Genomic DNA, 18,182 nt, shown 5'->3' with positions numbered 1-18,182 from the left:
GACCTGAGTTCAAATCCAGCCTCAGACACTAGCTGTGTGACCCTGGGCAAGTCACTTAACCTCGGTTCCTTAATCCAATAGAAAAGGAAATGGCAAACCCATTCCAGTTACCTTGACAAGAAAGCCCTGTGGACAGTATTTACTGTGGGGTCATAAAGAGCTGAACAATTGAACAACAACAATTATGAATCAACTATTTTAAAAAGTTGAATGACAGAGATGGAGGAAGCTTCCTTAGAACCTTGGAAAAAGCCCTCTGGAAGGTTTTAAACATGAAAAGCCCTAAGTAAATTTTGGCACAACTACTCTAGTGAAAAGGAGCCTGTGTGTACCTCTGGGAATTCTCATGACATTGTAATAACCACCAATATGCAGTAGTCCAGTTTTAATTTGGCAAAATAGTACATATCTCATCTGCAGGCTCCCTGTGAGTTTAAATCCAAGATTAAGCAAAAAATAGCCTTGGAAAAGATACTTTTCCACCATCAGGGATCATGTGTTTTCTAGTCCAAAGAGTGATAAATGTATTCCAGCTTTAGAAGGCAGCATGGCAGTGTGGATGGAGTTGTTGTCAAACAGGGAAATATTCTTTCAGATCCTGTGTGACAAATACTTGCTATGACTTGGTATATCCAGGCTTAACCTCTCAGTGCCTCTGGCAATTCTCCAAGACTGAGAAGCAGAGCAGGAGCTGATCTGGACTGGAAGAGGGAGTTTTCTTACCTGAAATTCCCTTTACTAATAAAATCCCAGATCTGATAAAGAAATATATATACTTATGTCCACCCCCAGTGCTTTGTCTTCTCTTTCAACTAGTTTTCTGTTTTCTGTCATCATCATTAAATTAGTTATGCAGTCCATTAAATTTTCTTACTATTTGGTAGTTAGGTTTTCCTTTTATTGAGCCAAAATATGACTCTCACTTGGCACTCATTGACCCTAGCTCTTCTCTCCATGACCAAATATAAAACCAATCATAATGACTTACATAGGGCAGTCCTCGTTTATTTTAAGAAAGCTGTCATATTTTCTCCCTGACCCCAAATATTCACCAACCTAAAATTCCATTTCTTCCAATGGATTTCATTCAATGTGGTTTTGTGTCTTTACATTATGCTGGTTCCCAATATACTCTCCAACTTATTAAAGATCTTTCTAAAACTGGCCACTCCACTTGTTGAATACAATGAGACTTTCACCCTTCTGGATATTTTCTAGTAATGCTAAGACTCCATTGATTGTTTTTAACTGCCATATGAAGTTGCTAATTCAAGTTTAGCATGATCTATTACACACACACACATACCCCCGTCCAGGTCTTTTTCCCATACCCACCGCCAAGAGAATGTAAATTCCCCTAATAGAACAAAATCTCTGAAAGAGTAGGGCCTGCTTACTTTTTATCTTTGTAGCCCCAAACCTTGCACAGTACCTGGTAAGTGCTTAATAAATACTTACTGAATTTAATTAAATATTAACTACTGTCTAACCACATTTACCTCATCCTGTCCCCGTGTAATTGATTTTGAGGGAACAAGTGATTGTCTTGACTTTCCAACTACCTTGATGACTGTATCTTTAGCATTTTTCCCCCTTTCAGGACAGCCAGCAAAGGGCTAAGCATATCATAGGCACTCAAATAGTCAAGTCTAACAAGTACCCACATTTAACTCACACTAATAATATAACTGTTTCATAGATGGGTAATGTATATGACAAGCAGCTGGATGGATAACTTGTAGAGCCTGCTCATGGATAGAGATAGATATCTAACTCAGTATAGAAGGACAAGTTTGGCCTAGAATTAAATGAAAGGGGACAGGCTGGGTTGCCCTCAGGAAGCTGCAAAACTCCTTTATTGGTACCAAATAACTAGAATTAAAGGCCCATCTTTTCAATGCCAGTGTAGTGGTGGTGGTGTTTATATAGCTGTGAGTCATAGAACAAAGCCTCTGAAGAAACTGAAACAACTATCACACGGATTGGCAGAAAAGGCTCACTGCAGGAATGAGAAAGCTTCAACACATAAATGAGCTCTAGAGAAAAGGAGCAAAGATTTTATCAAAGAAATGTGTGATAGAAAAAGATGGGCCAGTCAGGTGGGAAGCATGTGGAATGACAAGTAGATAGCTCAAGTGCTTCCATAGTAGCCCTACAATATGAGGAGAAAGTGAGGCAGCTTTCCAGCCCTGGGTGGAACCTCTGGTGGATTAAGGGGAAGGCAGATAAGAGCTGCAAGGATGAGCAGAAATGGATGGATTTGTCTACAACATTGGACAACATCCAAATAGATGAATTGCCACAAGCGCCTGCATCCATGGCCGTGGTCTGATGCTGGTAGAGTGTGAAGAGAGAAAGAATCACGGGCCAGGTGGAAGATGTGAAGAACAAACTTCGTTTATTGATCTGAGGGCTCAGGCTTATATAGTACTGGATCAAGCAATAGTAACATTATTATTCATGAAAAGTACAAATCTAATTAAGTGATTTCCTTACTTCCTTGTACCTTGTCTGTTACATTCTTTCCTGAGTCCTGTCCTGTACCCCATCCATTTCCTCCCTTCCTGCATCCTGTTCTCAAGAGATGGAACAGGGGGGTGGTGAGCCGACATCCTGAGTTTCACAGCTGTCGGGCTTAGCACAATCTACAGATAAGACCTGGGCTGGCCTAAGCCCTCCAACTCCCCAAAGCCTGCCCTCTACAGTGAATATTGAAGTATTGTTTGAGAGAAAACCACCCATAATACTTCCTGTTGAAAAATTGTTCTAGAGGTGCTTATATTTTGAAGAAAAAATTATAGAGAGGTGTTTCCAGGTAGAATGTTGCCCACCCTCATTAAAGGTAAAAACATTTTTTTTTCTGCTGCATTTTCAAAAGTATACACATTTCCCTAAGAATTCCAGTGCCTTTAATCAATAAGCATTTATTCAGCATCTCCATGCCAGGCACTGGCAATTAAAATATAAAGAAATGGCAATCTCTTGGCAAAGAATTTACGTTCATATCCAATCCATGGTACCAGTAGGAAGTTAAAGTATATAAAAAATATTTAAACAGCATTTGTAGTAAGAAGTTTATTTTCACAAGCTATTGTGGCAATAAGTTGATACAGATATATTCAGCTGGGTTTATAGTATTAATATTCATAATCTAAGACTATGCTTAGCAATACAGAAACCAATATATGTTTTATTTCCCCTTGTGCTTACAGTACCCAAAGAATACTTCAAATTTATTTCTTAAAACACATAGATATAAGAATGCTTCATCTAGAAAATCTAGAATCCATGATTAGAGAAAAATGTGAATTTTTCAGGCAAGTTGACACAAATCAAACTTTAAAAATAACAACATATTTATAATAGAAAAGTACTATATAAGGTAAAAAATAGACTTCCTGATGGGAGAGAATACTAACGTACACATTCTGGCCAGCAGTTATAATTTTATACATAGTAATGCAATCACATGTATTACATCTTTTTTTTTAAAAGGCACATTTCTTTATAATATTTTAAAACTACTTTCTTGAATGTTCTATAGTTGATGAAAACATACAAGCAACATGTGCGCTTAGCATAACTGGCATTTGGTTTTAATGTCCTTTACCAACAGTTTGCATGATTGCGTTTCATTCATTCTCTCCCTGCCTCAGACAAACACATTCATTGGAACTATTTATTGTTACAATTCCTGTTATTTTCTTGAAATGAGGATATTATCCATATGTCAATAGGAAATAGGGAGTGGAGTTTACAAGGATACGTTATAGCATGGTAATACAGAAAGAAAAGTTTATCTGGCTATGATACATATCATGAGCTAGGTGATGTCATGGCACAGCTTGAATAATGCTATGGTTTTTTTATTAGGTACGATTTTCCTCCTAATTATTAGAACCAAGAGTTTTGAGGAAGATAAAGAATTACACTTGAGGAGAAAGGGTGTCTTTCACTTTGGAGGAAAAAATGACCAAAAAAATTTAATAAACATTCTAACAAACCCAAGTGTATTATGACTTCACTTTAGGATAGACAGTAGACGTTAGACCGAACCCAAAAATTGTACTTCCCTTTATTCCAAATAAAAGGAAACATCTGACTTATTGTCATTCACCCTTCACACTTTTTCAGATTTGAAAACTTTCATCACTGAACACTGTGCAAGCTTTCCTAAGTGTGAATGGCAAAAGACAAATAATTACAGTGGAAAAGAAATGTTAAAAGAGTCAGAGATAAAGTTGGCTATTCTTTAGGGAGTTCAATGAAGAGAGGTGTTTCATTATACAGTTAGGACCAGAATTCTCAATGTTTTAATTACTAAAAAACAAAACAAAAAACCAACCACTATCCAGTTAGGTCTTAAGAGTGAGAACGGTTAAAACACAGTAACAAAATTTTCATAATAAAGTCTAAATAAAAACGAGTTTACTAATCTAATAGACTATAATGTTCTAAAGTGCTTGTAAATCTTTTAAAAAGTGCTGTTATAAATATAAAAACAATGTTAAGGTGACTCATGGAATAGAAATATTCAAGCAAAATGTAAATTTAAATGGTAGACAGACTTCATTTGTAATCTTTAAATTTTTAGTTCAGCACATAATGCCAGGAAAGTGGCTGAAAAGATGTTAGCTTTTTTAGGTGTCCATGGTTACTGGAGTTTGCATGTAGAATCAGCACTACTACTGTAAAATTACCATGCTCTAATTCCTGTCTTCCTATACAATTTTACTTTGTACTAAAGATGTACATACTTATACAATTTTGTCTTTGGAAAACTAATTTAAAATGTGATGATAATTTTGTGCTATTAGTGTCAAAATAGTACACAAAACTTTTTTTCAATTTATTTGCATCTTTGTAAACAAAAAAATAAATAAAATTTACTAAAGCTTAACATCAGCAATTACACATGGGTTATTACTCTCCAAATATGCAACATGGATGAGTTAGGTCACCCTCGGTCTTTCATTTCCTGATATGTACGGTAAAAATTTAGCAAGATACATCTTCAGAGGTATTAGGTCTATGTTTAAATGTGCCTACTTCAAATAATAATTTTCTCTTGTATGCTTTCAAAGTACTTTTAATATTATGTAAGATTTATTCCTCAGTATGCCTGGAAGGTAGGTAAAAAGTTTTATCTCCATATTACAGATGGGGAAACTGAGGATGGGGAGGGAGGGATAGCTTATTTGAAAAAAAGATCAGTGGTATAGCCAGGCAGGGCTTGAATTCGGACATTCAGTGCTTTGCAACCAAGTCACAGTGCTTCTGTACATACATGCAGATTTCTCAAGCTATTGACTGACTAACTGGCTGCTCCCTGAAGTACCAAACATTTGGCATAAAATATACAATTCTAGTAATGTGACATGCAGACAATTTATTTAGGTGAGACTGTAGTAGTGTGAATATATATAATATAGAACCTTGTTTATAATGAAACAAAATCTAATTGCAAGTTATTTAATGTAATACAAAGTAATCATTAAGTTAATTTTTTTTAATTAACCTTATTGATAGTTTTAGAATTACACTACACAGACCAATGAAAAGGAAAATTCAGGCAAGAATATTAAGGGGTATTTTTTAGAGAGATTGGTGAATGGACAGGATCAAATTTAAATGAAACTATAGTCTATTAATACATTGTATCAAGACTTGACTATAAATTATGTAAAAACATCAATTTCCATGTATCAGGTCATATATATTTGTGCTTAAGGAAAGATCTTATTTTTAGAAATAAAAAAGTTCTCAAAGATAATGCTTTCTTATTCCCCTCTCTTTACCACACTCTGTACCTTCTCCCTCCTAATTCAACTGGAGCAACCACTGCCCTATTTAAAAAAACAAAAAAAATCTCTTCAAAAAGCAGAGCAGAACCCAAATCCCCATATGCTTATGCTGAAAAAAGCATAGCTGGAGATATATGTTGACTTTAGTAACAAAAGTACTGTGGGGGATTATATTACTGATCAGAGCTCTTAAAATATATAGGTATACAATGAATTCTGATTCACTTTATATAAAGAAAGGACCTGAAGCATAGGAATGAATCTTTCACAACTTCTGGAAAAGGAATCCAACCTATAAATCACTCCCTTAAATTAGTAAAAACAATCAAACAAACAAACAAAAAAAAACATTGCAGTGTTCTGGCTTTAGACAGATAACATTTAAATTCTATACATTACCCAATCTAATGATTTTTATCACTCTCTAATATTTCAATGTATATATTAACTAGCCTGTGCAAATTATTATAAAGTAAAATGCAAACATGGAGAGATCTATATCTAAATTTAAAAGAAAATCATCCTTTCTTTATCTCTTAATTTTTACATTTGTTTTGCTATTTCAAATCCTGCAAGAGGTTTTGCTTTTTTTTTAAAAGCCTTCTGATATTTATATTTATTCTCAGTCTTTATCATCCACATTTATTCAAGGTTTTCATTGTCAGTCTTTACATCTCTTGACTCTCCATGCTTCAAGGTGAAGAAATCTTCATTGTTAATTCCATACCTTTCTAGAGATTCATTCAGTTTCAATGGAGGATCCAAGTAATACTGGCAAAGGAAGAAAAAAAAGACAAATGATCAAAAAATATGAACTATAAGAAAAAAAATTATTTTAATGCTATATGAGCAACATTTTTATTATTTGAAATTTGCAAACAAAAGTTCAACCTAAAATGGTTCCGAGATCTGATAACTTTATAATCAACTCAAAGGGAAGGGAAGCTAAAAATGGGATTCTGACACTACAACCATAAATGAACCTGAGGAAAGAAAAGGGAAAAGAAAGGAAGGCAATTAAAAGATTAATGCAGCTGGGAAGGGAACTCTATGATGTGCCCAGATTTTTTAAAAATGTACAAAAGACAAGATCATACAGCCAAGAATGACTACAAAATATAAGTCAAAATATATGACTAATGATGAGAAGGTTAAAGAACCTAAATGAGTTCTTTATGTTTAGAGAAGTAGAAGGAAAGGTTAGGGTGTTAAGCCAATGTTTGGGCCAATGCTTGGGGCAGCTAGGTGGCACAGTGGATAGAGTGCAGAGCCTGAAGTTAGGAAGACCTGAGTTCAAATATGGTCTCAGATATTTATAGTTAATATGACCCTGGGCAAGTCACTTAACACTGTTTGCCTCAATTTCCTCATCTGTAAAAGGAACTGGAGAAAGAAATGGCAAACCACTCCAGTATCTTGGCCAAGAAAACCTCCGAAGAGTCAGACGTGAGTGAAATGACTAAACATCAACAATTCATGACTCCAAGTCCAGTGCTCTAACTATGGGGCAACTAAATGGCACAGTGGACAAAGCCCTCGACTTGGAATCGGAAAGACTCAATCTTCACAAGTTCAAATTCAGCCTCAGACACTAGCTATGTGACCCTGGACAAGTCACTTAACCCTGTTTGCCTCAGTTTCCTCATCTGTAAAAATGAGCTTTCCAAGGACATGGCAAACCGCTCCAGTATCTTTGGCAAGAAAACTCCAAATGGAGTCATGGAAAGTAGGACATAACTAAAAAGACTGAACTGAGACAAGGTAGATTGTGCAATAACCAATAATGTCACAGAGAAAACAGACATTTTAAATTCAGTTCAATTTATTTAGCACCTACTATGTGCTAATCACTTGGTATACACAAAGATGAAAACCAAACAGCCTCTGCCTTCAGTGAGTTTGTATTCTACTGAGAAGCAGGTGGAAAGGGAGGAGGGGGAATTGAACATGTACAGAAGTACAGATAAAAAGTATATATACAAAGTTATTTTTTAAAAAACAGTACAGAGGCAGCTGGGTGGCACAATGGATAGAGCATCCATTCTACAGTCAGGACCCGAGTTCAAATCCAGTCTCAGACACTTGACACTTACTAGTGGTGTGACCCTGGGCAAGGCACGTAACCTTGCAAAGAACAAAACAAAAAACAGAGTACAAAGAAATATTGGTGAGAGACCTAACTAGGCAAAGTTATCCCAAGAGTTTTTAAGAATGAAACAGAAAGGAGGACAAAATACAGTAGGCATGACAGAAAATATCTCTAAAAACATTTATATCCAAGTCAAGAAAGGCCTCCTGTATGAAGAGGCTTATGAGCTGTGCTTTGGAGAAAAAGTATGTATTCTATAAGGTGGGACTGAGGAAGGAAAGCCTTAGAGACGTAGCAGAACCACCTGTGCCAAGGCAAATGACTGAAACTGAGAGTCCCAAAGGAATACATGAAATAGTTCTGGAAAGGGAAGTGGGGGAAGAATACGGACAGCTTTAAATGCCAGGCTGCGTAGTCTGTACTTTATTCAAGAAGTAATAAGATGGCACTAGAGATTTTGTAGTAGGGTCCTTAGCTGATTAATTTAAAGTTATTTGGTTAAGAACAGAAATCCTTCCACTTCTCTACCCTAAAAAGTTTCTCTGCCCCACACTGTTGCCCATTCTTTAATTTCCAAGGTCTTTGGTCAGACGCTTTTAACAGATTCTCAAATATGAGGAAAGGACATGATGATTTCAAACAGTAAAGGATCAAAGAAATGGAATTTTCAGTGACTTCCTTTAGGATAAAATAGAAAGTCCTCTGGTATTGAAAGTCCTTTACCACCTGTCCCCAGCCTTTCTTTCTAGTTGTACTTTACGTCACACTCTCTCATTCTATGTTCTGGTCATATTGTCCCACTTTCAGTTTCCCATATATCTGTCCCCCACCTCTGTAATGTCAGGAATTCTCTCCTTCCATGTCTACTTCTTAGAATCTCTGTTTCCCTCAAGAGTCATCACGTGTAACTTCCTACATAACGACTTTCCTACCCTGCAACTTACCGCAGTTAATGTTTCCCCCCAACCTCCCAAATTAATTTATTTTGCATATTTTTAAAATTTTCTTATTTGTGTGCATGTTGTTTCCCTTCAAAAGAATGTAAGCTCCCAGAGGGCAGGGACTTTCTTGTCTCTGTGTTCCTTATATAAAGTCGTGTACATAGTAAGGGTTTAATAAATCCTTGTTGAACTGAATTGAGAGAAATGGAACTGAGGAAGAGAGTTTCTGAAATACAGTTAAAACAGGAGTTTGAAACAGTTGGCTCATATCATCTCAGTAAAGCAGTCTTTTACATTCACTGTTGAGAGGAAAGGGTGAAGAGGTGACATAATAGTCTTAAAGAGAGAAGGTTTGGAATGGCCATTGTGAAGAGGGCAATAAATGATAAAGTCAAGCTGGTAACAATAAAAGAATGGCTGTGCAGCATTGAGGGTCCAGTAGTGACTGAGAAACATAAATTTGTCCTAACTCCATAAAACTCTTGCCTTGATTCCAAATTCAGAAAGGAACTTAAAGGTACCAAATTTTCAGGTGTGATTGCAGCAATATTTAAAAAAAAATCATTGAGAATGGAAAAGGTACTAGGATTCTGGAGATATGCAAATGTCTTAACTTTCAAAAGGGAGAAAAGGTAGATTTCAGAAACTAGAAAGGGAGCCAGGTGTGGATCACCAGTAAAAGTCTCGGAAGGATTCTTTAAGAAATCATCTGTGGACATTTAAAAAGGGGATCAATGATCACTAAAACCCAGTATTTGTCCAATAAGCAACACTGAAATTGTTAACCAATTGGGATTATTGGATTTGTGGAACAGAGAACGATAAACAGAATATCTTGATTTCAGCTATATTTTTGACAAAGTACTTCATTATCTTCTTGCATAACAAGTCAGAGAGACATAGAGTACAGTTAAATGTATTTATAACTAGTTAAACAAATCCAACCCAAAGACAGATCGGTGTCAACCTGTCAAGCCATAGGATAGGCAACAGGGTTCTTTATACTTATCGCAAGAACCCTAGGAGGTAGGTGCTATTATGATCCCCTTTTTACAGTTGAGGAAAATAAGGCAGAGGTTAAATGACTTGCCCAGGGTCACATAACTAACAAGTATCTGAGGTCACATTTGAACAGGTTTTCTAGACTCCAGGTCCAGTACTCTATCCAGTAAGGCACCTAGCGGTGTTTAGGCAGAGAGTGCTTGAAGTACAACATTAGGGCATTAACTGTGGCCACAAATTTGTTTTTCAGTTCATGTACAAGAAGACCTCCCAGGCATGGGGAAGGCAGGGAGAGTCCTGCAATGAGTAGGAAGTTTGATTTTAACATTATAAAGTTGTTTCCAACTCTAAGAGTACAAAATTCCATAGTTTCAAAATATCCAGCAGATGTATAGCAAATCTCAATCATTTTTCCTATGCTGGATTAAATCATTAGTTGTGGAGAAGTATATAGGTATGAGTCACTAGTTGCTCAATCCATTTCAACTCTTAAAATATTCATCCAAATGAAACATCATATTTCAAATTCAGTGCAAAATAAGGTTGTGTATCATTAAGTTATATGAGGTAGTAGGTAATATATCTAGTGAGGCCTCGCTGCTGTAGCAAGGGGTTTTGTAGAGGAAATGGTCTGTAGAGAATCACTTTCATTTAAGGGAAACAGAATCAATGCCAAAATATAACATTAGGACATTAAGTGTGACCACAAATTTGCTTTTCAGTTCGTGTATGAGAAAACTAGGCACTTAATCATGGAATTTTTTTTTGGCATAAGATAGTAGGATTATATTAACCTTACCACCCCCACTCCCAGCCAGATCTAGGACTTGGAAATTAAGAGAAAGAATAGAAAAACAGAGAGGAAAGTTTTGAGGATCATAATGTCCTTAACAGACTTCTGTATATTCTTAACTTCTACTTCTTCTAGAACTTTAACTTTTTCTTAGTTATAGAAAAGCAGATTTCAGCTCTACATCAAGATAAATTTCCTAGCAATTATAGCTACTCAGCAGTAGAACAGAATACCCTATGAAGTGGTTAAGTATCCCATTCCTTGACCAAGACCAGGCTGATATTGTGAGGCATTCTGATTTAAAGTGAAATTTGGCACACTAGGACTTGATGTTGGGAGCACAACTTCTAGTTCTAACCTTCCATTTGCATGACTTTAAGCAGGTTATTTATCCCCTGATTCTCAAATTCCTCATCCCTAAAATGGGAATAATTATACTTGTACTACTTATCTCATACCATTGTTGCCAGGAAAGAACTTCATAAACCTTACAGTACTACATAAATGTAAGTTATTATCAGACAACCTTCCTGTTTCAACAATTAGACTATATGACTTCTAAGGCTTCTTCTAATCTCCAAGATTTTATGGTTCTTTGAATACATTATTTTACTTATTTACTAGGATAAAGCACACACTGTACATAACTCAAAAGATCTCCTTTTTGGCATTTTTTCAGACCTACATGAAAATAAACATAAAATGGGAAAGTCTAAAAGGAAATCTTATTTCAGATGAGGGGTTAGATAAAGGTTTGTACATATATGTTAGGAAACAAATCAGTAGTAACAAAGTGATTTCTTCTGCCCCATATAAGCTGCTAATTAGTTGTTTTTTTCTGTAAAAGTTTAAAATACATTTAAAGAGAACTACAAAACTAAGGAAAGGTTAATAGGAAAATATGAATTTTGATTCAAGATATAAGTGCAGAATCTTAGAACTGTAAAGGACCTTGAAGGTTATCTAATCTCACCCAAACCTGACAAGCAAGTACTTCTGCAACATCTCCAACAAGTGGTCATCCAATATCACTGGAAGATTTCCACAAAAACTAAAATATGACAATTTAGTAGAAAATAAAGAGAGAAGGGCAGAGATTTAAATGATACATCACTTTAACGAAAGTACTTTTAAGAGGAAACTCATTAGCACGTGGGGGATCAGAAAAGGTTTCATGTAGTAGGTTACACTTAAGCCGAAGAGGGAAGCCATTGCTTTCTGGTGGTGAAGGAAGGGAGGCATAGGAGGTAGCCTGTACAGAGGCCCAGAGATTCTAGGAGAACAGGAAGTGTGTTTGGACCAGTGAGTTAAGACATACAGACTATATTGAAGACTGCAAGGAGGGGAGTGATATTTTAAGATGGAACTCATTAGCAAGTGGGGGAATCAGAAAGGGTTTCATGTAGAAGGTTACACTTGAACTGATTACTTTATCAAAAGGAATGAAATGAAGGAAACCCCGAACTGGAACTAAGAAAATAAAAAGAAATTTCAAGACCTAAAATTTCAATAACATGAATTTCTGATTTTTAGCACACACAGTGCCACTTTACTTAAAAAGATCAAGAGTTTCATTAACTGCCAAGTTAAGCTGAAAATGCTGAATGCAGTAAAGACCTCTTTATTTCAGGTGCAAATAATTCTCCCCAGTTAACACTAGATAAATGAATGAATACATGTTGGATTCCACAGATTCCCTTCAATGAAAACAGCCACAACAACCGTTGCTGAGGTCTAACATAATGGACTCAGGCACGGAAATCAAAGGCTAAATAAATATACAATTATTTTTACGACAGATTCAAACTCACCTCATTTGCTAAGGCAAAGGTTCCCCAGTGAATTCCTACAGATTTCTTTGCTTGAACATCAATGTGAATCCTTACAGCTTCTTCAGGGTCTACATGCTGGTATTTCATAAACCATCTAAAGGAATATAACAAAAATTATTAAGTCTAGCTTCTTCAATGTAAATTGTATCCTAACCCACTTTTATTTTTAATAACTCTTGAGTTTGCATAAAAATGCTAACTAATAGATGAATACTGTTTCTTTAGTCAATCTTTTGCAAAAATAAAGGCATCCTTTTCTTTCTTTAACTGGCTTATTTATCCTTATACAATTCCATCACCAAAAAGACTTTTTTAATGCTCTGGAATTCTTCTGAAAGAGTTCTACAAGCATTCAAAACTAGTTATGTTGCATTCTGCTATCCTTGACATGATTCAGTGAAGCTTGACAACAGATACAGAATTGGAACTGAAAAGTCAATTCTGTATCTACTGTCAGGCTTCTAAAAAACAGTTCAGTGGATAAGAATTTACACCATTTTTAAGAGACACGGTTGCTGAGAGTCAGGAATTCCATTTCCTCTTCAGAGAGGATTTAAATAAACATTTTAGCATGCATAGTAATTTCTCAAATAGTAAACTGGCTAATGCAAACTATGCTTTAGGGGAAAAATACTTTTTAATGGTACAAAGAGTAGGAATAGCTATTCATTGTGACTGCAATGTGCCAGGCACTGTGCTAGATGCTTTTTACAAACATTACCACAAAGGCTATGGAAAACATGCAATATTTATTCAAAGACTTTGTTTCCTTTGCACTGTCAGCTTCTCTCCTCTCTCTGCTCTCCCTTCCAATCACCACCAATTCTGAGGTTGAAATACAATTTGGGGTTTTCTTTTTCCTACATTATCAATCCTAGTGAGATGCCATTGTGAACAGCAAGACTGTTGAACTATAGAAGTCAGAATAAGGCTAATGGCTGCATGTAGGACTTTTAACACTTCACACCACGAATTCTAGCAATGACTACCTATTTGTACAATCTGGAGATTGTTATTTGATGTTCCTATTACGTGAACTTAGTCTCAAGAGGCTTTTTAACAACAGCCACTGTTTCCCCAGCAATCACTGTTTTTTCCAGATTTCATGGCAATATTGTGAAACAATGAAAAAAAGTCCTTGACATTGATTTTTCTTTTCTTTTTTTAAATTAAAGCAAGGAGCTGGATGGAGTGCTCTCATGTTTTTGTTTCAATTTAACAATCTGACAAGCATTTATTAAGCATCTAACATTTGCAAAACATTTTGCTAAGTCCTGGGAGAACTACAAAGTTTAGATAAGACATAATTCTTGCCTTCATGAACCTTAAAGTCTAGCAGTAAAAAATGACATGTGTATAGCCAATACAAAATAATATATACTGGTACAAAGACAGACAGTAAGTAGTCTTAAACTACAAATGAGCATAGTTCCCCCTTTTGTAAGTATTAAAGTTTATATAAATAATAAATAGAAAACCTTTATAGAATGACAAACTAGTAGAATTTTTTTCATATTATAAGAACACATTTTGACCCAAAAGGGAGATAATACTGGCTTGTTACATGTTTTCAATATCTTGGTTCAATGGTTTAAAAAAATAATTAATTTTTAAAAATTAATTTAAATTTTTTTAAAATGGTAGTGTTTGTATGTTTCTTGATAGGCAGGACTTGAACCCAGGTTCAAGTTTCCAGCTATCCACCACTACCACCTATATTTTACTAAAAGGAAACAACTGACATCTAGCTCCTAACAGCTAACTGTAATCAATCAATAATCACTTGTTACTATGTACCAGACATTGTTCTCAACAGTGAGGACACACAAACAATACTGAGATGGTCCCTGCCCTGAAGAAGCTTACACTTTGATGTAGGTACTTTTAAGAGGGGACTCATTAACATGTGGGGGGATTAAAGGTTTCCTGTAGAAGGTTACACTTGAGCTGAAGAGCAAAGCCACTGCTTCTTAGTGGTGAAGGCAAGGAAGGAGACATAGAAGCTAGCCTGTACAGAGGCCCAGAGACAGGAGAACAGGAAGTGTGTTTGGACCAATGATTAAGGCATATGACTGTACTGAAGGCTGCAAGGACAGAAGAAATACATAAGAAAACTGGTCAGGTAGGATGAGGGGGCAGCTAGGAGGCACCGTGGATGGAGTGCCGGACTGGAGTCAGGAATACCAGGGTTCAGATCCAGCCTCGGACATTTACTAGCTATGTGACTCTGGTCACGGCATTTAACCCTGTTTGCCACAGTTTTCTCATCTATAAAATAAGCTGGAGTAAGGAAATGAGAAACTACCATCTTAGCAAAGAAGACCCCAAAAAGAGTCATAAAGAGTCAGACACAGCAACAGCAAGGTAGGATGAGGTTAGGTTGTGACGAGTTTTAAAAGCTGGCCAAGAGTTTATATTTGATCCTAGAGTCAACAGGAAGCCATTGAAGTTTACTGAATAAAGAAGTAACATGAACTGACCTGCACTTTAGGAAAACCACGTTGGTAGCTGGGTGAAGGATGAATTGAGGAGAGCTTCAAGTAGGAAAACCAAATGAAAGGCTATTAAAAGTTCAAGAGAAAACTGATGAGGTCCTGAAATAGGATGGTGGCTGTGTGAATGGTGACAGGGTTACTATGTGAGAGCTGCTGTGGAAGCAGAAAGAAGATCTGGCAACTGGTATGTGTGGGGAGTGAAAGGTCAGTATCAGGATACCAGGTTTGCAAAGCCAGGTAATCGAAGTATATTAGTGCCTATAACAGTAACAAGGATGATTGGAAGAGGGGCATGTTTGGGGGTAGAAATAACATGCTGTGTTTTGAACATTTTAAGTTTGAGCTGTCGGACAGGAAGTCCAGTTCAATATGTCCAATAAGCAGTTCAAGATGCAGGCTCAGAAGGGAAATTAGGGCGAGACATGTAGGTCTAGGAGTTATATGAATAGAGATGGTAATAGATATCACAGAAATTATATGGAAAAGTAAAATTGCCTGGCCTAAAATAAGGAAATTGGAAGAAAAAGGCTATAACAGGAGAAGGTGATCGTTAGTTAAGCAGGGAAAGAAACAGATCAAATGAATCAGAAAGCTTAATTACCAGCCTACTAGAAGAAAGAGATGATAGAGTGTGCTAGTGGTGCAGTGGATAGAGGGCCAGGCATGAAGTGAGGAAGACCCATCTTCCTGAATTCAAATCCAGCCTCAGACACTTACTAGCTGTGTGACCCCCATGCATTCCACTTAACCCCCAAGTTTGACTGTTTCCTCATCTGTAAAATGAGCTGGAGAAGGAAATGGCAAACTGTTCCAGTAGTGCCAAGAAAACCTCAAATGGGTTCACAAAGACTCAGACACAACTGAAAAGACTGAACAAGAGAAGAAAGAGATTAGGGGTCAGTTTATACAAATCAGGAAAAAGTCAAAGACTGCCCTATTCTAGTACCTCAGCTCTTTTATGTAAAATAGGTCAAATATAATTCTTTCTGCTTGTAGAATCTTAACAGAGTGAATGTATTGTGTCTCTTGAGTGTCTTTCCTTGCAATCTAAGTCAAATATCAATTATTTTGAACTATTTATTAAATGATATGTATATGTAGACAAGAAGTAACTTTAATCCAACTTGATCCTTTCAAACTGTTTCAGATTTTATTGATTAACAGGTATCACATGACTTTCAGCTACAAATGAGCAACACCTTCTGACCTACAAATGATACCACTAAGTTATGGCAAACAGTAATCAAATAATATTCTTATTCACATAAAACATGCCCTTTTTCTAATGAACAGTGGGAAGTCTACACACCTCGGTTCATAAGCTCCAATGGGAATAGCCGCGAGATCAAAAGGTCCAAATCGATTTCCTATCTCTTCAAACACGGTACAATAGCCAGTGTCTCCTGCAAAGAAAAATCTATTCCAGGGCCCCAAGACAGACCAGCTGCCCCACAAAACTTTATTGTCATCTACCGGAGTTCTTTTACACCAGTGCTGGGCAGGCGTAAAGACAAAGGTGACATCATCACGTCCAGGAATGCAGTTCTCTTCCCACCAGTCCAGTTCCATCACATTCTCACATCCACAATTCTGCATCCACTCTAACAGACCCATAGGCACAAACCACCTCAGCTCACAACCGAAGCGCTCATTTAGACTAAGTACGGTATTATAGTCCAAGTGGTCATAGTGGGTATGACTGATAATAACTGCATCTATTTTGGGAAGCTGCTCTACTGTGCATGGTGGATTGCGAAAGCGTTTTGGACCAACCAACTGTGTCAGTGAAGCCCGCATGCTGAAAATAGGGTCAGTGAGAAATATTACTTCATCCATTTCCACCAAAACTGTTGCATGTCCAAGCCATGTGACACGTAAACCACCTTCCTTCATTCCAGCTTCTTTAGGTTTATGAACAAAATATGGGCAAACCACTGGAAGTTCTCTGTCCAGTTCCTAAAAGATTAAAAAGAAAAATAAAAAGTTGTTAGAAAATAAGAGACTTCATTTAGTCAATGGTTTAAATTCTGACTCATATCAAAGACAAGGTCTACTTTTGTTTAGCATCTAAATAATCTAAAGGACATGTTGTCTTACAAAGGGGTAGCTATTTATACACTATAACATGCTGTCTCTATAATGTATGTTATGGTGGAATTTTATTATAATGTATTATTACAAGATTAACTATTACAAAATTCATCAGGGCAACACTTTGTGGGATATGCCTGTACAAATAGTAGCATATTTCTAACATGACTAAAAGTAGCTGTCTTGGGGCAGCTAGGTGGCGCAGTGTATAGAGCACCGGCCCTGAAGTCAGGAGGACCTGAGTTCAAATCCGGCCTCAGACCAAACACTTGACACTTACTAGCCGTGTGACCCTGGGCAACTCACTTAACCTCAACTGCCTAAAAAAAAAAAAAAGTAGCTGTCTTCTAATATTTGAGCTAGATACTAATGTACTCAACAGAAAGCAATGAATGCTATGTAAGCTATGTTGCTTTTGCAACTAGTTACTGTTGTTTTGGGAGGGGAAGAAAGGGTGTGATTTCATCCCTGTAAGTAATTCCTACTATGGAAACTTCACCCACATATTCAGAAAGGTGATTTGTCTTTAACTCAGAATCTTCTGGATCACCGCCTTCTTGTGGCAAAGGGGCTTGCATAGTCAATGAAACTGTAAGCTGTGCCATGCAGGGTTACCCAAGATGGACAGATCATAGTGGAGAGTTCTGACAAAAGGTAATCCACTGGAGAAGGAAATGGCCAACCACTCCAGTATCTTTGCCAAGAAAACCTCACGGCCAGTATTAAAATAATAAAAGATAACATACCAGAAGATGAGCCCCTCAGGTTAGAAGGTATCCAACACGTTACTGAGGAAGAGTGAAGGACAACTATGAGTACTCCAGAAAGAATGAAATGGCTGGGCCAAAGCCAAAAGGAAGCTCAGCTGTGGATGTGTCTGGAGACAAAAGGAAAGTCCAATGCTGTAAAGATCACTATTACAAAGAAGCCTGGAATGTAAGATCTCTGAACCAAGATAAGCTGGATGTGGTCAAACAGAAGATGGAAAGATTAAACATCAACACCTTGGGTATCAGTGAACATAAATGGGCAGGAATGCGTGAATTTAATTCAGGTGATCATGACATGCACTACTGTGGGCAAGATCTCTAAGGAAAGAAGTATTCCTCATAGTCAATAAAAGGGTGAGAAAAGC

General features: G+C 36.7%; 1 protein-coding gene across 5 annotated transcripts in view; it reads right to left on the bottom strand.

Moving 5' to 3' along the window:
- Positions 1 to 3,060: 3,060 nt before the first annotated feature.
- NAPEPLD (N-acyl phosphatidylethanolamine phospholipase D) overlaps positions 3,061 to 18,182 on the bottom strand; it is a 93,227-nt gene continuing 78,105 nt past the window's right edge. For all 5 annotated transcript variants that reach the window (XM_020984524.2, XM_020984522.2, XM_020984523.2 and 2 more), the window contains 3 exons: positions 16,266 to 16,912; positions 12,441 to 12,555; positions 3,061 to 6,575 (listed from right to left, as the gene is read on the bottom strand). In XM_020984524.2, coding sequence (XP_020840183.1) covers positions 6,447 to 6,575; positions 12,441 to 12,555; positions 16,266 to 16,912 — 891 coding nt within the window. In that variant the 3' untranslated portion in view covers positions 3,061 to 6,446. The remainder of the gene's footprint in view (positions 6,576 to 12,440; positions 12,556 to 16,265; positions 16,913 to 18,182) is intronic.

This window comes from Phascolarctos cinereus, unplaced genomic scaffold, assembly GCF_003287225.1.
Source record: "Phascolarctos cinereus isolate Bilbo 61053 unplaced genomic scaffold, phaCin_HiC Scaffold_1;HRSCAF=81, whole genome shotgun sequence".
In the NCBI taxonomy this organism is placed as follows: Eukaryota; Metazoa; Chordata; class Mammalia; order Diprotodontia; family Phascolarctidae; genus Phascolarctos; species Phascolarctos cinereus.
The sequence above is the reverse complement of the archived record's forward strand: the minus strand, read 5'-3'. Positions and strand labels throughout refer to the sequence as shown.